The sequence below is a fragment of the Haemaphysalis longicornis genome, unplaced genomic scaffold (assembly GCF_048455015.1).
Source record: "Haemaphysalis longicornis isolate Haplotype H1 unplaced genomic scaffold, Haemaphysalis longicornis Haplotype H1 scaffold_5, whole genome shotgun sequence".
Classification (NCBI taxonomy): Eukaryota; Metazoa; Arthropoda; class Arachnida; order Ixodida; family Ixodidae; genus Haemaphysalis; species Haemaphysalis longicornis.
In genome coordinates, this window is record NW_027526385.1 from 96910574 (window position 1) to 96929061 (window position 18488).

Here is an 18488-nt window from a genome sequence, read left to right on the forward strand (position 1 = left end):
CCTGCAAAGACGCTATGCGAAAGCCGAGAACGTTGCCTACGCGGACGCGGCCGATTCAGGGTTACAATAAGGGTAACACCATCGCCTCCTGCTCTATCCGCATGAGAGACTCGGTGGTTGGAGAAGAGGCAACCATTGCTCTAGCCAAGTTGCCTCCACAAAAATCAAGACAATCATCAGCGACTCCAAATCAGCGGTTCTAAATTTTTCACGAGGACACATATCAAGGGAGGCGTCCGCAATGTTAATTTCCAGTCTCCACGTCAAAAACCGGACAGGCAAGGTCAGCTTTATTTGTACCCCCGCCCACTCCGGCCTTGCAGATAACGAGTCCGCTCACGAAGCCGCTGGAGGTTTTACGACCGAGCAGACGGCACCTCCGATGCGGACCTCGTCCCCGTGTAGGGCATGGACAGGCTATTGTCATACAGTGACATTAAAGGTCATGATTGTTTAGGCCGGGCCCGCTTCCCACCGGCGCACCCATCCCTCAGTGAGCGGGATTCTGTGGTCTGGCGACTCCTACAGACTGTCTCTTATCCTAACCCACTTGCGCATCGCTAATGATACTCAGGACAAGACTCTCGTTAGTGTCCTAGATGTCAGGAACGCGTGGACCTAGCGCCCATGTTATGGCAATGTCCGCAGGCAATCACAAATGGCAGCACAATCGTTAACAGTGAGCAGTGGGAGACCGTGCTGCTCAGCCCCCGCCCGAAACATCAACTCTGGACGGTCCAGCTGGCTGAAGCGAGTCGGGCGGAGAGGAATCGGCAGCGATGGGACGACAGAATGAAAGGGAGGGAGGGGAAAAAAACGAGGGAGAAAAAAAAAGAAAAAAAAAGCTTGTGTACATTAGGCTAAGGTGTCACAAACTGGTGACCATCTGCCGTCGCTCTTTGAGTGGAGAGGGCATTCCTGGTCTGGCAACCATGGTAAACCGGGGGTAAAATTTGCGGGTACGCCAGCCAAAATGCTACCGTTTATTCTGTCTGTCAAGCACAACTACAGGAATAGCTAGCACTACTCGAGCTTAAGCTCAAGTAGTGCCAGCTATGCTGTCATTGAATAAATTTATTCAATGTCAGTGTACTTGTCTGAAATATCTCGCACAGCATGACAACTACAAATAAGCACAGCGAATGTCGGCACTGCTCGTTTATATACAACCTGGATAACGTTGTTAAACGTTCTGTTGCGAAATTTTTAGGCTTTATGTTTTTATACGGCATTCCGACTGTTAAAGGTTGCTCGCAAAGCAAGCTACTTTCAACGCAGACGTCGCGCTGCATAAAAGTTGTTAATGATGGGCCCCGGAACCTCTTCGCGTTCTTTAAATGCTCGCATTTCTACAACCGGAAAATGTTCTACAGGTTCTGCAGTGGTCGGGGCTCACTGAGTGTGCGGAAAGCAATCAGCCACAGGGGCTTATGGCAGCCTGTACGGAAGAAATATCGTTCACAGCGTCGAAATGCTTAGACATTCTCGCCCACTACTTCATCTGCTACCGTGGGCGGGCACTGTACGCTTTACCATGGTAGCTCTACCCATACAGTGGGCACAACCCTGCTCGAAGACCTGAGCGCCCAGCAGCCCCAGTGGCCCTTACAAGAGGCTGACTGTGACGCCACCTAAAATGTGACGCCACCTAAACGTGGATGACAAGAGCAGCTGTCTGTGGTTACAGTACAAACAGGACTGGGGCCCCCGTGAAAACACAAACGATCACAGACCACCGAAGCAACGCCGGATTGGTTGGCCACAAACTCGTGCTCAAAATGCGCTCGCCGCGCCGGCGTCGCGTCCAGCGGGATTGTAGTCGTGTTTTAGGCCTTGCCGCAGTCGGGGTTCCAACAGGAACCGTGGTTAAGGCTTGTTGTTGCGGCCCGATCGTCGGCGGTTGTCTCCTTCCACCGCGTTCGCAATTTTGTTTACGAGTTGGCTTCACTGTGCGACTTGCAATACGGGAAAGCCAGCTTACAAAAACCAAGTTTACACCAATTTTTTAAAGGTTGGCTTCACTTTTAAGCACAAATGCATTGCCAGGAAGACATTGTTCCAGCTGCAAAATACGCCGTCTTTTAATCAAAAAATGTCGTTGATCCCTCTTTCACAGGAACCCGTAAAACACGAAAGTGAAATGTGCCTTCACAGGAGGAGTTGTGCATCGATATGAACTTGCGCATCGTTATTTATATTTCGTCGGTATGGCACCGTTATACGTATCAACGTTAGACACTAGAATGCACGCGCCGGACCATTGCGTCAATTCGACTGAAACCACAGGAGCTCGCAAACCGTCCCTGCGAACGAAACCAAACCGGTTGTCAGCGAATCGTTTGGTGAACACACGGTCCGCTGCAGCAAAAAGAGCAGCGGACCACGCCACGAGCGCGAAATTCGCAAGTCGGCGTCTGTCTTACTCCGTGGTCGTTGCCTTACAGGATTCTCCGCGGGTTAGGCTGCTCGTCCCCCGTACACGTAGGCGCTGGCATCCAGACGCCAACTGTCGACGCTCATTTGCGTCATAATACCCTACTTTGCTTCGTTTCTCCTAGACGGCAGCACTATCTGAAGGGAAGGATATCAGGCGCGTTTGTCGTCCTGTTTACGCGTGTGCAGTCCAGAGCACGTTACGTACCTCCAGTTGCGGCAAAGAGTTTGATGTTCGAATCCAGGTGCAGCCGTGTCAATCAAAGTTTTTCTGGCGATGTCATTTCCGGGACGGATATGACGTCAGTCAGATCTTGGTGGACCCCGGCATAAAATAATTTCGTGTTGAAAGTTAGAAACCGGAGGTGAACAGGCGGCTCAAGAGAGAGGGTGTACATAGAACGCGAGAGGACAGGTGCGGTAAGCCGTAGCCCGTGCAGAGAACATCGGCTCGGGAGCTGAGGGGACGAGGGGCTTTTCTCGTCCGACCGACGCTGGTAGAGTGAGTGGTGGCTTAGCTTGTAACAGCTTCACGCAGTCACAGTGGGGGCACAACGGACGCCCTGGTTCCGTGGGGTTTTCAACGAGTGGAACGCGAAGCTGACACGCCAGGTTACTGTGGTACTCATTCGACATTCTAACCTGCGCCGAATCCAGGAAGGGATCACCAATGACATAAACTTTGGGTTATTTCACATGTGGCAACGCATTGGTGGATGCTGTTATTATTTCTTCTTGTTTCCATCGCAATAACTAATGTCAATCACCTTCAACTCATTTTTGCTATCATTGTTTCCAAGGAGAAGAAAATCAACTACTCCTCTGTCGAAACGACGACGATGGGTAAACGAAGCATTTCAAAACCAAATCCAAAACAGAAACAAGCCAGATGCGAGAGGACCTTTATCAGGACTGATGCGATTGGGCCCTCTAGTACTTTGCTGATACAAACATTCGACTTACCCCAGCGTTCAACCAGCGTCGTCATTAGACGAAGGCGTGCTTTTTCGGCCTAGTTTCGTACGCCCGAGCACCCACTCCAAATCCAAACTGCTTCAAGCATTGCCGTATTGGCGGAATCAGATAGACCTCGGCTTCATAACGAAAGGGATACAGGTTCGATTCTGGCTACGAGAAATCTTTTAATTTTAAAGCGAAACTGATGCTTTTGTGCACCAATACACCTTGCAGGAAAGCCAACTTTGTCTGATGATGATAATGAATGATCGAGGGTGAAGTGGAAGAAAAAAAAAGTTGCAGGGTTCATCTACGTTTAGGTCTTAAGATGTAAGACACGAGAGCGTTACTTCGACTCCCAGGAAGCTTTTTTGAACACAGTTGCTGTGTTTACGATGTATGCTTCGCGAGCACTGAAGGTCAGCCGTGCACAGAAGCTACGGGGAGCAGGCTAGAGGCTTAAAATATCCCAATACGTGCGCAAGTTTTCCCATAACTCGAAAAAGTGGCTCTATGATCAGACGTAAATGTCGTGTTTTGTGACCATATAGCTTCTGAAGCATTTCAGAATGGCTGATCAAGAGGCCGTTAGGGAATGTAACTGCGGTCGCTTTTCTGATGGAGGCGAAAAGCGGAAACGCCCGTGTGTTCGAGATGTTGGCGCACATTAAAGATCCCCAGGTGGTCGAAATTATTTCGGAGCTTTTTACGACGCGGCGCCTCATCACCTGTGTAGCGTCGGTGCGTAAAACCACACAATTAATCAACATAACCGCGGTACAAAGCGCAGTATGGCGAGCGTCGTATTGATAGCAAGTGTTGTCTCCACAATTCCCGGGAGTGTTCAGGGGCAGTATATGTCGGGCGACCGTGGTTGATACTTGAACGATAGGCGCATGGAACATGCTAGCAAACAAGTGCTCTTGAACACAATGCACGCGACGTCTTTTGGGCTCTCAACGCTACACGTGTGGACGAACGCCTCTTTTTGAAAAAAAAAATTGTCGAGAGAAGTGCCGACCATGTCACTCTCGAGATAATTGAACCTCAGCTGATAAGCAGGCTCAGCCGCGCATGGGCAAGCTCCCCTTCTGCGGAAGTCTTAGAGAAACACCGGAGTTTTTATACACGGGCCATTGAAACCAGACTCGTAGATTCTGTTTGTGTTGCTTTTGGAGCGAAAATTTCCTAAGTACTACAGATGGCGTTCTGTAAAAAAAATTCACGGGAGCTTTCACTCACGCGCAAGGCTTGAGTGGCGGAACCGTTGTAGGTGATCACTGACGAACACAAAGTTGAGTTTTAGTATCGTTGCGGTGTCGTGGTTGACGTCGGCAGCATGCCATATTAATGACCTTATGTTGAGCAAGGCCAGAGTGAGCTCGTCGGTTTGGTCGACGTTTTCGTACGCCACTCTGCAAGCGTGAATTGTCGTCTCTAGTGGATGCCTTGCACGCCGAGCCTTCCGAAGCGCGGCCTCTTCCTCGGCCGGGCAAACTATCCGCGTTCGGGTCATGTGGAGTGAATGATCCCCTGCAGCAGCTTCGACATTCAAGTGGCGGTTCTTCTACGGTACAGAACCAATGCGCAGCATGACATGAGGGTGAAATAACTATGTGCGTCCGCAATGACTTGTCTTTATCGTTCCGAGCAAAAGTTACAACGATACTGCGAATGTTGGAGTTTTTTTTTGTTGTGGCCAATGTTGACCAATGTCCCGAAGTGGGTATGCTTGGCTTGATGAACGTGCGCTGGAGACACGCGTGCATGTGCTCTCGACATTTGCTTTTTATTTTTAATTGCGGACACCATACACAAACGATTTGCTCAACAGCTTCGCTGCTAAAATCGTGTTAGTAGGCATAAGATGAGGAGACCTTCTTAGCTTTGTTCTTGGAGGGAAGTGCGGTAGTCGTGTTTGCAAGAAGCATGGTTTGTGAGTTCGCTTGTTTGCTGGTCGGTGCCTCGTTCTCCTCCAGACCCCTGTGTCCGGGTGCCCAGGAGGTGACGTTATTACCTTTGTGAATTGTGGAAGGAAGTGTCTTACCGAAGCGTTTAAACATTCTCCCTACAGAAAACCAGAAAACAGTCCAATGCCCTTTGAGGGTCTGTAATGATGTTTACCCTGCTATTCGCTGCTAAGTTATTCGATACTTTGGCTAGTCGGATTGTCAAGAGGATGCGTCTAACTTCCATTTCTTTGTTCCTGTACGTTAACGGGCCATGCTGGCATACATATAGCCTAAGGGCCTACGTAGTCAACTATAGCGATTACTGCCTCGTACTTTCGTACATGCCGGAGTCGGTGTATACTGTGGTTGCATGATCTTGGAACTTTCTTAAAATGAAATCGATCCTGCTATATCGCCTGTTCTTGGGTTGGTTTGGGTCCATGTTTTTGGTAGAGGAGAGTTATGCTGAGTCGTTGGATCGGTGACCTGTATATCACGGCGCTCAGGCATTCCTTTTCAGAGGGGTAGCCTGTCTTCCATACGGTGGCAGTACCGATTTTGTTTAACCAGCCCCTATCTTGGTCCTAGGAGTGTGGTTTCTCTAATTGCTTGAAAAGCATTATGAAGACAAACATTCAGGGTCTATTCATCTGCATCATTATCAAAGAAGAGAAGGAGTAACCTTTTTTTCACGGGGGACTTATGTGTTGGTGTCTGGGCACACGCCTGGTGGGGGGTTTCCTCTAGTCCGCGATGTCCTGGCCTGCGCTGGCCAGCCGGGGCCTCTCCACCAGGCTGCGCTGGTAGGAGGGGTCCGAGCTGGTCAGCCGTGCTACCCACGGCTCGTATGTAGGTTGGGGACTAGGAGTAATTGAATTGGTTTGTTGACATCCCAATACCAGATGACATAGGGTGCCAGAGTGGGCGCAGTATTTGCAAGATTCGGAGTAGAGGGCGGTGTGCATTGATTGGGGTAGGGTGTTGGGGGGGGGTAACAGTTCGTCTGTAGACGTCGAAGTATTGCAGCGTTGGTTCTGGATAGGTGTAAGCGTGGTGCTGGGCATTGTGGGCGCCCGTGCCGGTAGTGGGCGAATATGTCGGCGTGTTTTCGCAGGGGCGTAGGCTTGAGGATATCGTCAGCTTGTGCTTGTAGGTTATCACCCTCTTGGGAAACTGTCCGATATGCATGGGCGCGGGCAGCACATGTGCGGACTCATTTCCTGTGAGGGATTCGTGGCCAGATGACCAGACAATCTGTTGTTCTGTAGGTTGTTTAATTTGTTTTGGTATAGCCAATGCTGGTAGGGATATTCGTCCGAGCAGGTAATTGCGGCCTGCAGCTTGGGAGTCTGTCAGTTCAGTATAACTGTACTGTGTAGTATTCGCAAGTGGTGGCGGCTAGGGTGACAGCAACGTCCTTAACGGTTTCTATATATTTTGTAGTGGTCGTGACCACGGTTAATTCCTTTCCGTTGGCGTCGGTCATACTGGCAGTGTGGGCCGATTTGAGGGTGTAAGGAGAGGCGTCTGCATAGCCAGTGAAGGGGGGGTGATCACACTGTACATGGATTGCTCCTGCCGCTGCTGCTGGGCGTGCCTTGTTATAGGTCGGATGCATGTTACGTGGGATTGGCGCCACTCTGATGTATTGTCGAAAGGGCCCGGGAATGCGTGTTTTCTCTTCCTGCTGTTGTGGGGTCGAATACCCTACCTGGCGGAGGTGGCTCTTCCCGTGGGGGGGAGTTGGAGGTGTGTGAATTGAGAAATTCCATGCAATTCTTGGTTTTCTTTCTATGTATTGTGGACGCCCAGCTGTAGTAACTTTTTTATTGCCGTCTTGGGGGGCAATCTTGGGGGGCGTTTTTGTAAGCTTGCCGTATCGCTGTGTTCAGTTTGACTTGTTCGGATGTTTTTAGGTCTAGGTACGAAGCACTGTATGCAATCCATCTGATAAGGATGGCTTGGATTATGGGGAGAGTGTCCGATTTTTGGAGGCCAAATCTTCTGTGAGAGACTTGACAGATAAGGTGAAATAATTGTGAGAGAGTACGCCAAACCCGTCTTTCGGAATGGCGAGCATCAGAATTCGGATGTGGTGGACGTTAGGAACGGGTTGATTATTGATGCAGAGTTCAGAATCCAGTATTGAGTTGGCGCGCTATTTAGGTGTTGGTTTACACAGTGTAAGTGAAGCAGAATTTTAGGGGGCACATTCCAATTCCCGGGAATTGAAGGTATTGTTGTGCTACTTGGATGACACTTTCGAGGGCGTCTTGTTTGTCTTTTATGGAGCCCGAACGAGTCCAGAGTGCAAGTTAATCAGCGTATAGGGCGTGTCGCCAGTTGCGGATAGTTATCATCAGATGAGGTAGGTCTATCATGCCGATGTTGAACAGTGGTGGAGATATCACTGAGCCTTGTGGCGTTCCTTTAGGTATAGTTTGGAAAGTGTCGGAGCGGAGGTGCCTGATTCCCACTGTTGCAGTGCGATTGGTTAGGAAAGAGGCAATGGTAGTAGAGACGTTGGTCACAGTTAGTGGAGGCGCGACCTTGAAGGATTGCTTGCTGAGTGATGTTTTCAAATGCTTCTTCAGTGTCTAGAGCTAGGATTGAGAATTTGAGGTGATTTGTAAGTTTGTGAATGATACCTCCCATGAATACGCTAATTGACCCACGGCCCTCAGTTTCCAGTGGCTGTGAAGCAACTGACCACGGCGGTAGTCAGACCAGTGATGCAGCAGGGTGTGCTAAGAATATCTGGTTCCAGACAGGCCGGCAATGGAATCTGAACCTGACAACGTTTAACACGAGAACGTATCTAGCGAGGTGAGTCTGGAGGTGTTGTTTGAGGAATTTGACGGCATTACAATTGGGAAGTAATAGGGCTTAGCGAGGTTAGGAGGACAGGTGAAGCCCTTACGGTGCTAAAATATGGACACTTCCTATGTTACCGTGGTCTAGTGGACACAAGAGAACTGGGAGTGGGACTTCAAGTCAATAAAAGCGTAGCTGGCAACATAGAAGAACACTATAGCCTTACCGGAAGGGCAGCAGGTCTTGTAATTAGGCTCAATAAGAGGTACAAGCTCAAGGTGGTACAGGACTATGCACCCACATCCAGCCACGATGACCAGGCAGTGGAACGCTTCTATGAAGATGTGGAATCGGTAACGGCCAAAGTAAAAACACAGTATGGCGTAGTTATGGGGAACGTCAATGCTAAAGTAGGCAAGAATCAGGCTGGAGACAAGGCAGTTGGGAACTATGGTCTGGGCGGTAGAAATAGCAGGGGGGGACCTACTAGGTGAGTTTGCAGAACGGAATAACCCACTAATAATGAATACCTTCTTCTGTAAACGGGAGAGCCGGAAGTGGACGTGGAGGAGCCGAATGGGCACCATAAAAATGAAATAGTCTTCATATTATGCAATAACCTTGGCGTCGTGAAGGATGTGGATGTCATCGGAAGGTTAAGGTGTAGTGACCAACATATGGTAAGATCTCCAATTAGGCTAGATTTCAGGAGGGACCGTAACAAGCTAATACGAAGGAAGCCTAACAGTAAGTAAATCAGTGGGCAGTAGGGCGGAAAGTTGAATTCAAGATCGCGCTGCAGAACCGATATTCAGACCTAACCGAGGAAGCAGAGTTTACGACACAGGAAGCCAGCGACGATCTCACACGCATTATCACGGAGTGTGCAGTAGAAGTCGGAGGTACGACCGCTAGACAGGATACTAGTAAACTTTCCCAGGAGACGAAATATTTAATTAGGAAACGGCAAAGCATGACAATGACAATCTCCAGCCCGGCTGACAGAATAGAACTTGCGGAGCTTTGGAAGTTAATCAATAAGCGTAACACAGCTTACATGCGGAAGTATATTATGGAGAGGATCGAGCATGCTGTAAAGAATGGAGGCAGCCTGACAGCAGTGAAGAGGCGTCTAAGCATAGGGAAAAATCAGATGTACGCAATTAAAGACAAGCAAGGAATTTAATCACAAAACGGGATAAAATAGTTATAGTAGTGGATGAGTTCTATAGAGATCTGTACAGTAGCCGCAACATCCACGATAATAACGAAGGAGAAAGTACTTCATAGGAAATAGATACCCTACCAGTAACATCTGAAGAAGTAAAGAAGGCTTACAAAGAAATCCAAGGGGTCAAAGCACCACGTGAGGACCATATAACAGCAGACCTCTTGAAGGATGGCGGGCAAATTGTACTACTAAAACCGGCAAACCTGTACACGCAATGCCTAATGACCGCCAGTGTACCAGAATCTTGGAAGAACGTGAACATCATCCTAATACCTAAGAAAGGTGACCTGAAGGACTTGAAATATTACAGGCCGATCCCCTTACTGTCAGTCGTCTACAAGGTACTTACCAAGGTAATCGCTAGCAGAATTTCTGCTAACTTAGATTTTAGTCAACCTAATTAACAAGCAGGGTTTCGTAAAGGCTATTCAACAATGGGCCATATTCACACGATCAATCAGGCGATAGAGAAATGCGCAGATACTCAACGCCCATCACGAGAAAACATTTCACTCGGTCGGACCCTCAGCAGTCATTCAGGCACTGAGGAATCAGGGTGTAGATGAGCAGTACGTTACAATACTAGAGGATATCTACAATACCTCCAAAGCTGCCTTAGTCCTCATTAAGTAGAGCAGTAAAATACCTATAAGGAAGGGTGTCAGGCAAGGAGACACGGTCTCTCTAATGTTATTCACAGCGTGTTTACAAGAGGCATTCAGAACATAGTATTGGGAACAGGTGGGGGTAAGGGTTAATGGAAATTACCTCAGTAACCTCAGATTTGCTGATGACGTTGCCTTGCTAAGTAACTCGGGGGACGAAGTGCAAAGCATGCTTACCGCACTGGACAAGCAGTGTAGAATCATGGGCCTGAAAATTAATATGCACAAAACTAAAATAGTGCTCAATAACCTCGGGAGAGCACAGCAGGTTGAGATAGGCAGCGAGGTAGTGGACGTGGTAAGCGAATACATCTACTTAGGCCAAGGAGTGCCCCCGGATCCCAACCATGAGGCAGAGATAATTAGAAGGATCAGAATGGGGTGGAGTACATACGGCAGACATTCTCAGATAATGAAAGGCAGCCTACCATCATCCGTGAAGAAAAAAGTGTATGAGCTGCATTCTACCAAATTTCGAGGAAATCCCCAAGGTGGGGTAAGATTCTGTGAAGGAAAATTATGCCCCTGAATGCAGCCATACGGCAGCAAAGGAAAGCTATACAGCTATCTCAGAAACTTCGCAGTTGAAGAAAAATTCGTCCTGGTCAACGAAAGCTGTATAGCTTTCCTTTGTAGCCGTATGGTTGCATTCAGGTGGATGTCAAACTTTCCTTCGCAGTATGAGCTGCATATTACCGGTACTTACCTACGGGTTAGAAAATTGGAGGCTCACTAACAGGGTTCAACTTAAGGACTACTGAGCGAGCAATGGAACAGAAGATGATCGGTGTAACATTTTAAGGGACCAGAAGAGAGCAGAGTGGGTCAGGGAACAAACGTGTGTTAAGGACAAATTAGTAGAAATTAATAAGAAGAAATGGGTGTGGGCAGGGCATGTAGTGGGAATACAAGATAACCGTTGGTCATTGAGGATAATAGAGGGGATCCCTAGAGAAGGCAAACGTGGCGGGGGGCGGCAGAAGGTTAGATGGGCAGATGAGATCAAGAAGTTTGCGGGGATAAATTGGTCGCGATTAGCACAGGACCGGTATAATTGGAGATCTATGGGAGAGGCCTTTGCCCTGCAGTGGTCGTAGATAGGCTAATGATGGTGATGACAATGATGATGATAATTCTGGTGACCTTCTGTTAGTTGAAGTAGAACATATTGGAGTGAGAATTGTCAGCGGGGCCAATATAAGGTATCGCGAAAGTTCGTTCGGAATTTTGTCTTTTCCTGGAGTGGTGTTTCTTGTGAGCTTTTGCACTGGGGCTTCCATTTCGGCTATTGAGAAAAGTTCCTGCAACTCTGGATTGCGGGTACCGGGGGTACCGGAGGTACCGGTTTATGGTGGTTTATGTAGTGGGTGGTACATGGTTGTGGTGGTGGTGGTAGGGGGGGGGGTGCATGGTGTATGCTGGGTGGTCCATTCTTCTATATCGTCGATGGGATCGTCGGGGAAGTTTTCAAGAAATTTTGCGCAGTCAGTGTGTCGGACCCAGCCAATTAGATGCTGATTGTTTTTGCGGTTTCGGATTTGCAGTTGGATGAGGTAGTGATCGCTGCCTAAGGTTTCTTCGAGGCAGGACCCCATGGCATCGTTGATGTTATAGGAGAACATGAGGTCAGGGGAGGTATCTCTTGAATCGCTGTTGCCGATGCTGTTGCCAATTAATTCGCTGTTGCCGAATCGCTTGGGCGATTATTTTGTTGAACGGCTTCTCGAAGCCGAGTTTCCTTTCTATCCTATCCTATCCTATTTAGGCTGACTGCAGGACGAATGCTTCTCCCATCGACCTTCACCGATTTTCATAAAAGCGGTGAAGGTCGATGGGAGAGGCATTCTTTCTTTGCCTTCTAATGTTATTCCATCACTCCATCGAGTTATATCCTTCCCCATTTTCTACATCCTTCTCTGGCTGTCCACTCTGTTACCCTGGTGGTCCAGTGGTTGTCAGTCCGTCTGACGATCAAAGCTTCGAGTTTGAGGACTGCCGTATATGCCGTCCTGATTATGGTGTTTCTTTGATTTTTCTTCGGTGCGCGTATATTCTTGCTACGGTAGGCTCTGCAGTATACGCTCATAATCAGTGGCTGAATGAGTCTTGCCTTTGTTTTTCTTTCTTTCCTGCTCTTTTCTTGGTTAGGCGTTTTATAACGAGAGAATCTGGTTAAAGATTCTGCTCTTTTTTGGCGGTTGTGAGTTCGGCTGTGCCGCTTGAATCTAGAGCCACGCCAAGTATTCTTCGTTGACTGTTTCGTGGGAGGACATCCCTACCTATTTCAGGGTAATTTTTAACTTTGCCGCGTGGCGCCCTTCCTTTCGTTTGCCAAACGGAGCGGTGCAATGGAGCTTTGGAGCGGATACAAAACCGCGGGAATTTTGAAAAGTATTTTGAAAATTCATGTGATTATACCCTATGTACTGAGTTTTCGAAGCTCATCCTTCCATCGAATCTTGGCCGGCCCCTTTTACAATTGCGGTCTATTGGCGGGGAGGGGGTGCAGGAGGAGGGAAGGGAAATGGTGGACTCAGCTGGCATTTGATAAACGTGGATGGCGATTTTTGGTAGTGGCCGTGGTCCTGCAGTGGGCACAGCAAGGTTGATGGTGATTACGACTGGTTTTATTACTGCGAACCAGTATATCTACACCCACCCAAGAAAATTGTCGTGTCCGCGTCAGCAGAAAACTCCCAGGCTACTATTGTCTACACAAAGAAACATTCCGGCTACCACTGGCTACACCCAGGCTACGCAAACTACTGGCACCGCCAGGGATCGAAAGTGGGCCCGAAGAGAAACGAGGCGAGAGCCGGTCGTCTTGCCAACTAAGCTACGCCCAACACGTAGAGACGGGGAGTCAGACGGTGGCATGAATACAGCGTCTGGGAGGGGGGAGTGCGCATTTCGGAGGAGACACATAAAACAAGAGTTGGGCAGAGGCAGTGAGAGAGACGACGCATAGCTGCGCGTGCCGCCCTACTCCTCACCCTTTAAAAAAAACTATCCTCTCTGTTTTATTTCTGCCGACGCTTCTGCTTTCGGTATGCTGCCGCGGCGAATCCCAGGTAACCGTTGGCAGAGCCACCGGTTTCACTTTGTAGGGCCACGTGTGTGAATTCAAAGTGACGGCGCATGTGTAATGATTGTGGGTGTTTTTTACAGCTTCGCAGACCAGGCACCTTCACCGCGTGGATTGGAGACATTTTATAGGTCGTTTCTGCTGGTAATCAATGTATTCCTTGTTTTCTGAGAGACTGGCGCTAATCCTTTCCACCTGTTCTAGTTCGGTGACCCAATGTTGATACCGGCATCAGTTCCTGTGGAGAACATGCCGCTGTGGCTCAGTGGGTATAACGTTGCGCTGCTGAGCCCAAGGGCTCGGATTCTATTCCAGGCCACCGCAGCGGTTTTCTTGACGGAAGCAGAATAATTAAACGCCCGTGTGTAAAGATTTCAGCGCATGTTTAAGAGCCCCAGGTGGTCCAAATTATTCCGGAGCCTTCTACTATGGCGAGCCTCGTTGCTTAGGTGCATCTTGGGCCCGTGAATTACCGAAATTTTGTAATTTTCAGCTTCCTGGGGAGAGTCGCTTTGGTGTGATGGCCTGAGTTGCGGGCACAGCTGGCGACCGTGTCTGTCGAGTATGCTACCAGCGAAAGGGCGTTGTACGAAGTTTACTGCGTGGACACGGCGCCTGCTGAAAATTCGTGTCCTTTCTTTCGTCTCCGCCGTTGCATGATTGTCCTCCTTTCCACACTTATGTTGCCCCTGCACCATATTCCACATTCAGGCCAGCCCTCGAATGCTGTTACCTCAGTCGTGGCTTCCGGGTGGCAGCGATGACGTATTTGCGAGGACGCATGACGAGCACGGCTGATAGCCGACGGCTAGCAGCCACGGGGAGGTCGAAAAATAAGCCTAATTACGCTATCGCCTTAAAACGCTCCTCGCAGACGGCATTAAACCTGGTTAGCTCACGTTATGAAGCCGCCGTCTAGCCGATTGCTCCGTTTCGACTTGGCCGAACTGAACGCCAAGCAGCAGGTACTGATTCAGGTACCCACACGCCTAAGCCTACGGAGTGTATGTCCGAGAGTTGCTGTGGGTATTCTAGGAAAGCGGCGTGTGCCTCGAGAATACCACGCATATGGGGGATTGGCCAAGCAAAGAATCAACCACGAGGGACCTTCGCGTTCAACAACCGTCGTCGTTAGACGGAGGGCTGCATGTTTTTTTTCTTCACTTCACCCACGAACATCGTCATCGTCAGAGAAGGTTGGCTTTCCTGGCGTATGTTTTTGGGGTGGACCCGAGGCGGCACCAGTGAGAGACTGAAAGCTTCGCTTTAAAATGGGCTGTGCTTTGAAACATATCCGCCTCGATTCCCGCGGGGAATGGGGCTTGTTGGTACACGATGCAAAGATATCAGCGCAAACAGAAAACGTAAACAGAGCCGAGGCAACCAAGCAAAGTGGCTACGGCCTAAACCATCGGCGGCCTTTTGTTGAATGCGGAGAAGGCGTCGTCAGACATCAAATTCTTTTAAGGTGTGGAAAAATATCCGTTGGCCCAAGTGGGAGGGGCGTTAACTACATATAAATTAAGGGGACACGCAAACAATGCGATCCGTGTGCGAGGAACAATAAATATTGAAAGTTTCTTTAAAAAGCCATTGGGACTTGCAAGGACTCCCAACATGACTTAGGAAGTGTACTTCCGTTGCTAAGTGCAATACACGTTCGGCTTGTGAAATTGTACAATCGGTACGAATTTCGACACCTGGGAAGGCGTGCATGACATTGGACTCCGTGACGTTGTCGGACGAAGAGCTGTCATTTCTAAGCAAGTGCAGATGAGGACCTCTAATTGGGCGGCATGCAAATATTTTTGTGTCATTCTCAATAAAATCGGCTGGAAGTTCAGCGGAGTCCTTGTCTCCGTCTGTGTCCTTATTTTTTCCCTTTGCTATGTTTATTATTTGGCACAGTGCTACACGATGCCTGGCCCTGCTCAATCTGGGCATGCTACTTCGGATGGTTGTTGAAAATGTGATAAGGGTTAAATGCTACAACAACAATTATAGAATAATGAAGCGCTATGTATACCCACGCCTTTGTTCTTAAGCTAGCGGATAGCCCAGCCTTCCGTATTCTCGTTAATCACCAGAGCAAGATGCGAAAGACGCGCTGATGGGAGAGGTGCAAACACCCAGCGTGGTTTATGTACTGGGCACACTGGAAAAGCGGTACAGTTGAATAGAAACTCTTCTTTGTTGGCGTTGTTAAAACTTATTGGACATCCATAATGTTCAATTCAGGGCTTAGATGAGGTCAAAGTCCCGAATTCAGACAAATGACAGTTGGCGGAGTGACAACTTTCCATCCAGAATGGAGCGATGCTTAGGGCTGCCCATTTATTCCAGGATAATGTATTGCCTAAACATCACAGGAACTCGACTTTAAAAGCGCGCTAGAGTAACAGTACCTGTATCGTGCAGAGTACGCTTGCGTCGCGCGTCTCAGCTTGCAATGACTGACAAAGATACGATTACGGCAACATGTGCCTGTTAATGGCGATGACGACTATATACGGTATTTTTACGCGCATAACCCGACCCGGCTTATAATCCGCACTCCCACTTTCGCCCCGACAGAAAAGAAAAAAAAAACCTCGCGTATTGCCCGAACATTTGATACAGGAAAGGCTGCACCAAAGCCACTGCTCAAGCAACACATCACATACTATGTAGACATAAAAAGCGTATATATAGCAAGTACAATACACTGACTGACTGCAAGGCAAAAGCCACAATTTACTCCGTGTCACTGCTCTCGCTAGAGCTACCATTTGAGCCGCAGTTCTCACTGTTGTACACAAGATCTTCGATTCCATCCATGTTGTTTGTGTTTGTTTTTCTCTTGTCCTTGAATGCTTTGCGCAATTGCTGCCATGGAAGGCTTAGTCAATGTTACCGCGTGGAAGCTTCACGGCACAACGCGCATTGCAGTGAAGCTGCACTAAATGAAAAACTCCGCGTATTATCTGCACTCCTACTTTGCCCCTGAAAGTTTCGCATTTTGGTGCGCTTTTACGCGTGGAAATACGGTATATCCTGGGTGTTTCTTCCTTGAATAAATGTTATTTTCTTTTCTGGCTTCTGCCCCAACGATACAATTGTTTTACTCCGTCCCTGTGGGCCCAAATAGTGCTACACGTGTTGAACTCAGCGGAAGCGAAGTCATTCCTCGTTCTGGTTTCATGGCCTTGATACTGAAACAACCAAGTGAGACGTCACAGTCGACATGCCAGCTGCCGACGCCTCGTCAGCTTGGTTGAACAGCTGTTTTGGTAAGCATTTTAACTCTTTCTGGCATGGTGGTCACACCAGGTAACCACCTTTTCTTGATTTTGTTTTCCGCTTAAATAATTCTCCTTGCTGCGTTGATGGCATGGGATGACATTTTGTGTAGGTAGCTAATACAAAGCGAGTTAGAAATGAAGTGCTGCGATCAATTAGTGCAGAATTCCGTGCCACTGAAGTTAGGTCACCAGAGGGACCATTATGCATGTGCAGATGTGAAGTATGTGCAAATGCGGCATGTGCAGTACAAAGTCCCAGCCTTCAAGAATGACATGCATGTCTGAAACGTGCAATGTCCTTTTGTGCCTGCGGGGAAACAAGGACTGTTTTGCGGCCTTCCACCGAAAGTGACTGGTAGAGCGTTCCTGCATGGTGGTCACCTCAGTTGACCACCTCAAATTTTTTGAATCAGAAGTGCCATTCTTTTTTGTAAGAAAGGGAATTTCTAACCATAGGTTTACTATTTTTACAATAAAAAGCTGTTTCTCTCTGAAAATAAAGTTCTGTGCACGAATGTTTGACGAATACGCCAGCGCGGGTCTTGAAAAGAGATACCTCGCAGTTCCACCTCTGTAATCGATAATTTTACACAGGAAACTTCTATGAAAATCTCTCAATCATTTTAAATCACTAGCTATCAAGCGGGCTGAACAATTAATCACTATCAAACATAAACAATGTAGAAGCTATTCTGGAGGGCCTACCTTGTTGGCGATCCGGATCGGCGTGTATATTCTCCATCTCTAACGGCTTCATCGCAGGACTGGTAGCTCGTGGAATGTATGAAGACAGCGAACGTATGGGCTGACCACCACCTCCGTGACTTACGTCTTTCCTCGGCAGATCCAACACTGGGTATATAGGACGTTTCAATGCAGCGACCAAACTTCCTGCCTGACGGTCTCCGCTTCTGAAGCCGACGCTGTACCAAAACACTTCGTGGCAGTCCCAGCTATCAATTCAGTCCCCGCTTTTTTTTCCCCATTTGCTTTACAGCCGCTCGCGGTAGCGGCGAGGTATCCAGGCTTCAGCGTTTCGCGGTCCCCTGCTCGAAACAGCTGTGCCGCGGAACCCAACGAGACGGGACTCGTAGTACGTCAGCTTTGTCGAGATAACATCCGCTACACATGTCAGAAAGTATGGACGCAAAAATATCCCGCTGGCGTCGCTGCTGTTGCCATGGTAAAAGAGAAAGCAAAAAGTCTGGGCTGGGCTGTCAACCGCCAGATTGGCCCTTGGGACAGTAGTAGTAGTAGTGGTGGTGGTGGTGGTGGTGCTTCGTTTTTAAAGAAGGATGGAACAGAAATAGACTGGGGATATTTTGAACTCGCTGGGATTTCACCAGAATACAGCCCAGTCCGGGGGTGGGAATATAGGGGGGAAAATGGGATAGGGAAGGGAGTAGTAAGGATTAGAAAGGTGGGAAAAGAGTAGAGTAGTTAGACTGTGGTCGACAACATTGCCCAAAGCACACCTCGAATATTGCTGGCGGGCGTCATGCTGCATCCGGGAGGCGAGGAGCCTCGAAGGGAACGGTGGAGGGTAGAGGCGAACCTGTTGTGACGAGGAGCAAAGTCTGCGGTGGTTCCAACCACTTCGAAGTTCGCTGGACCGGGCTATGGCCGACGGATGGTCACGGGGGAGCGGGAGCTTGCACTCGCCGACCACACCAGCAGAGCGGAAGCCGGGGCCTATCAAAATCAAGGGCAACGGCAGCATAAACTAGGGGCCACCATTGTGAAGTCCCCCTCGAAGCGGATGAGCGCTAAAAAAAATTGGCACCAATCTACGCAGTGAAGGTGGTTGCAAAGCAAAGCTTTAAACGACACCCACAACGATTGCCCACGCGACGTCACTTTAATTCACACACGTAGCTCTAAAAAGAGTGAAACCAGGGATTGTGCCTGCCGTTACCTAGAATTCGCGGGGGTGGCGTCCCGAACGCAGCAGCAGCGTCGGCCGTGAGTCGGGATAAAGACAACGGAGAGGAGCGTCGTTCGAAGGTTGAGACAGCGGAACCTAGCCATTCTAATGTGCTAGCTTGGGGCTACACCACCGCTCGATACAAG

The 18488-nt window shown here is 48.8% G+C and overlaps 1 protein-coding gene across 1 annotated transcript in view; it reads right to left on the reverse strand.

Annotated features, from left to right (window-relative positions):
* LOC144138577 (sodium-independent sulfate anion transporter-like) overlaps window positions 1-17329 on the reverse strand; it is a 174103-nt gene extending 156774 nt beyond the window's left edge. Inside the window, exon 1 of the mRNA XM_077670934.1 lies at window positions 17124-17329. Coding sequence (XP_077527060.1) covers window positions 17124-17175 — 52 coding nt within the window. The 5' untranslated portion in view covers window positions 17176-17329. The remainder of the gene's footprint in view (window positions 1-17123) is intronic.
* Between the last annotated feature and the right edge of the window lie 1159 nt (window positions 17330-18488).